This window comes from Oratosquilla oratoria, chromosome 28, assembly GCF_046742065.1.
Source record: "Oratosquilla oratoria isolate Oo_2021 chromosome 28, ASM4674206v1, whole genome shotgun sequence".
In the NCBI taxonomy this organism is placed as follows: Eukaryota; Metazoa; Arthropoda; class Malacostraca; order Stomatopoda; family Squillidae; genus Oratosquilla; species Oratosquilla oratoria.
In genome coordinates, this window is record NC_134804.1 from 37,101,519 (window position 1) to 37,104,018 (window position 2,500).

The following is a 2,500-nucleotide window of genomic DNA, read 5'->3' on the forward strand; positions in this document are numbered from 1 at the left end:
GTCCTTCCACCTCTTCTTTCATTTCCTCCCTCTCCTTTACGTTTTTCAACCTCTGATTCATCTGTATTCTTGTCTACGTGTTATCTTATGGCTCATTCTAGGACGCTGTGACGGTTTATTTACCTTTTTTTGGTTTGTATTCATCTGCATCAAGATAATGAGCCGCTGAGATGTGAGGGCATTTACGCAACATCAACCTCAGGTGTTTGGGTTTTGAATCGGGCATGAAGAGAGAAGCCAACAGTCAACAATTTTTTTTTCTTTTTTCTAAATCGTTTGAATTAAATAAAATCCCACACTTTCCGGAGACTAAAGTCGTCTTGAAGTGATAATGGTCAATTTAGCAATGTATTTCTTTCGGAATGCTTGAGAGAGGCGTGTACATAAATATTACGACGCGGAAATAGAGAAAATAAATGTCATTCTTGAAACCGAGAGATGTTTCCGAGCTTTTACTTATTACATTAAACTTACATTCAAGATATCCCTTTACCTCTGGTATTTCATATTCTTTTTTCATAATTTCAAAAACGACCCTAGCCTGCCTTGTCTTTTCCCATAAAAGCCGCATTTTAGTATTCACATACGAGAATGAAATTGGGCTCAGCGACCCATAGAGGGAGCGCGCGCGTCGTCAACGCTTCCGTCATGTCGTCGTTGTATTTGCCGCGTCGCTTCGAAACGTTCCAACTCTGAACGAAGCAATTCGAAATATGTGGCAAAGAGACTAAAGATAAAGGCTAGAAAAATTACTGTTTTATTTGATAACCGTGTGTGTGTGTGTGTGTGTGTGTGTGTGTGTGTGTGTGTGTGTGTGTGTGTGTGTGTGTGTGTGTGTGTGTGTGTGTGTGTGTGTGTGTGTGTGTGTGTGTGTGTGTGTGTGTGTGTGTGTGTGTGTGTGTGTGTGTGTGTGTGTGTGTGTGCGCGCGCAAACTGCTCTCCTCTCCTCTCCCCTCCGTCCCGTCTCGTTGGAAGGATTCATCATCTGCAAAGGGCCTCTTTACCTTTTGTTTGCTTTTCTTTGCCTCTTCCCCATCATCTGTTTACTCTTCCTGCGTCTGTGGTGTTTCTGGTATTCAGATGTTCAAGTGTTCAAACGTACATACAGCTGAGCTTTGGTGTTATCCGACATTTTTGTCAAATGTTTCTGATTCATGCCACTGCCACATATTTTTCGGCGATATTGCAGATATTATCAACCATCAAACGTTTGCGTTGTCGTCATAACGAAGCGATGAAGGCGCCATCTGTTGGGCAAACAGGGAAGACACAAATTTGTCGAACTTTTGAAATATGTCTGTACCTATGGATTGACCACTATTCATTTATTAATTTCTATTAGTTCATTTATTCATATATTTATTTATATATTCATTTATTAATCTATTTATTTATTAATTTGATTATTCATACATACATCTATTCATTTAATTTTTGTTTTTTTCTTTATTCATTCATTGATTTATTCGTTTCTTTATTTACTCATCTCTAATTATTTATTCATTTTATTAATCTAATTATCTGTTTGTTCATTTTAATTTATCTATCTTAATTTATTTCTTCATTTATTCACTTATCTATTTGTTCATTTATTTATCTGTTAATTTATTTATCTATCTCTTCATTCATTTATTAATTTATTTATTCATTAATTCATTTATGTGTTTTTATTATCTGTACGTCTCGACCTCCATTGGATTCTGATAACTGTCACTTGGCCAGGCTGTCTGAAGTTGTGTGCCTCAGTTCACGGCTCCGCCCGTAGGAGGTAGACGCCCCCTGGTCTCCCTCAGCTGAATGAAGTCAGCAGCCAGAGGCAAAGGATAATCAAATGTCAGTCTCGAAATTCACCGAAAGAGATAATTGAGATATATGATGGAGATGGGGGGTTAACCTTTTCTTTTTGGGGGAGTGAGGGGAGGGGAGCGGGGAGCGGAGGTTTTAGGGGTGGGGGTCCTATTTCATCCTTCACCTGCCCCTTTAGCTGAATGGAATCGCCTGGTATTAGAATAAAGTAGACGAAGATATGCAATGGGAACACATTAGATATTTTATTCTGCTGGAAGAGAGGGGGACTCTTTCTCTCTCCCGCCCCTCAAAAAAAAAAAAATCACCCAGCGACATGCTAGAGGTAAAAGTCTCAAGTCACGAGTCATGGAACCCCTGGCAAAAGAAAGAGGGTGCCCGTTATCTTCTCTTCTCTTTTCTTTTATCTCTGTTTCGGCTCTTTTTTATCTCTCTTATCGTTCTCTCTTTTTTTTCAGCAGAAGGGGGGGCGCTCCGTGAAAATGCCGCCGGGGACGTTGCTCGGCAACCTCACCTCACCCCTCCTCTCCACCACCACCACCACCACCACCCCTACAATGGAGGAGATCATCTCCACCACTGCCGCCGCCGCCGTCGCCGCCGCCGCGGCCGCCGCCTCAACAGCCGCCACCACCACCACCACCACCCTCGCCGCCTCGCCGACGGGGGAGGTCGAAGTCGCGGGGGACGGGGT

At 42.2% G+C, this 2,500-nt stretch overlaps 1 protein-coding gene across 4 annotated transcripts in view; it reads left to right on the forward strand.

The window, feature by feature from the left end:
- Nucleotides 1-2,500, forward strand: part of LOC143040313 (uncharacterized) — a 286,668-nt gene that overhangs the window by 259,675 nt on the left and 24,493 nt on the right. For 3 of the 4 annotated variants that reach the window (XM_076211209.1, XM_076211206.1, XM_076211208.1), the window contains exon 3: nt 2,265-2,500. This exon is cut by the window's right edge and continues 286 nt beyond it. In XM_076211209.1, coding sequence (XP_076067324.1) covers nt 2,289-2,500 — 212 coding nt within the window. In that variant the 5' untranslated portion in view covers nt 2,265-2,288. The remainder of the gene's footprint in view (nt 1-2,264) is intronic. The other variant, XM_076211207.1, reaches the window with a different exon arrangement.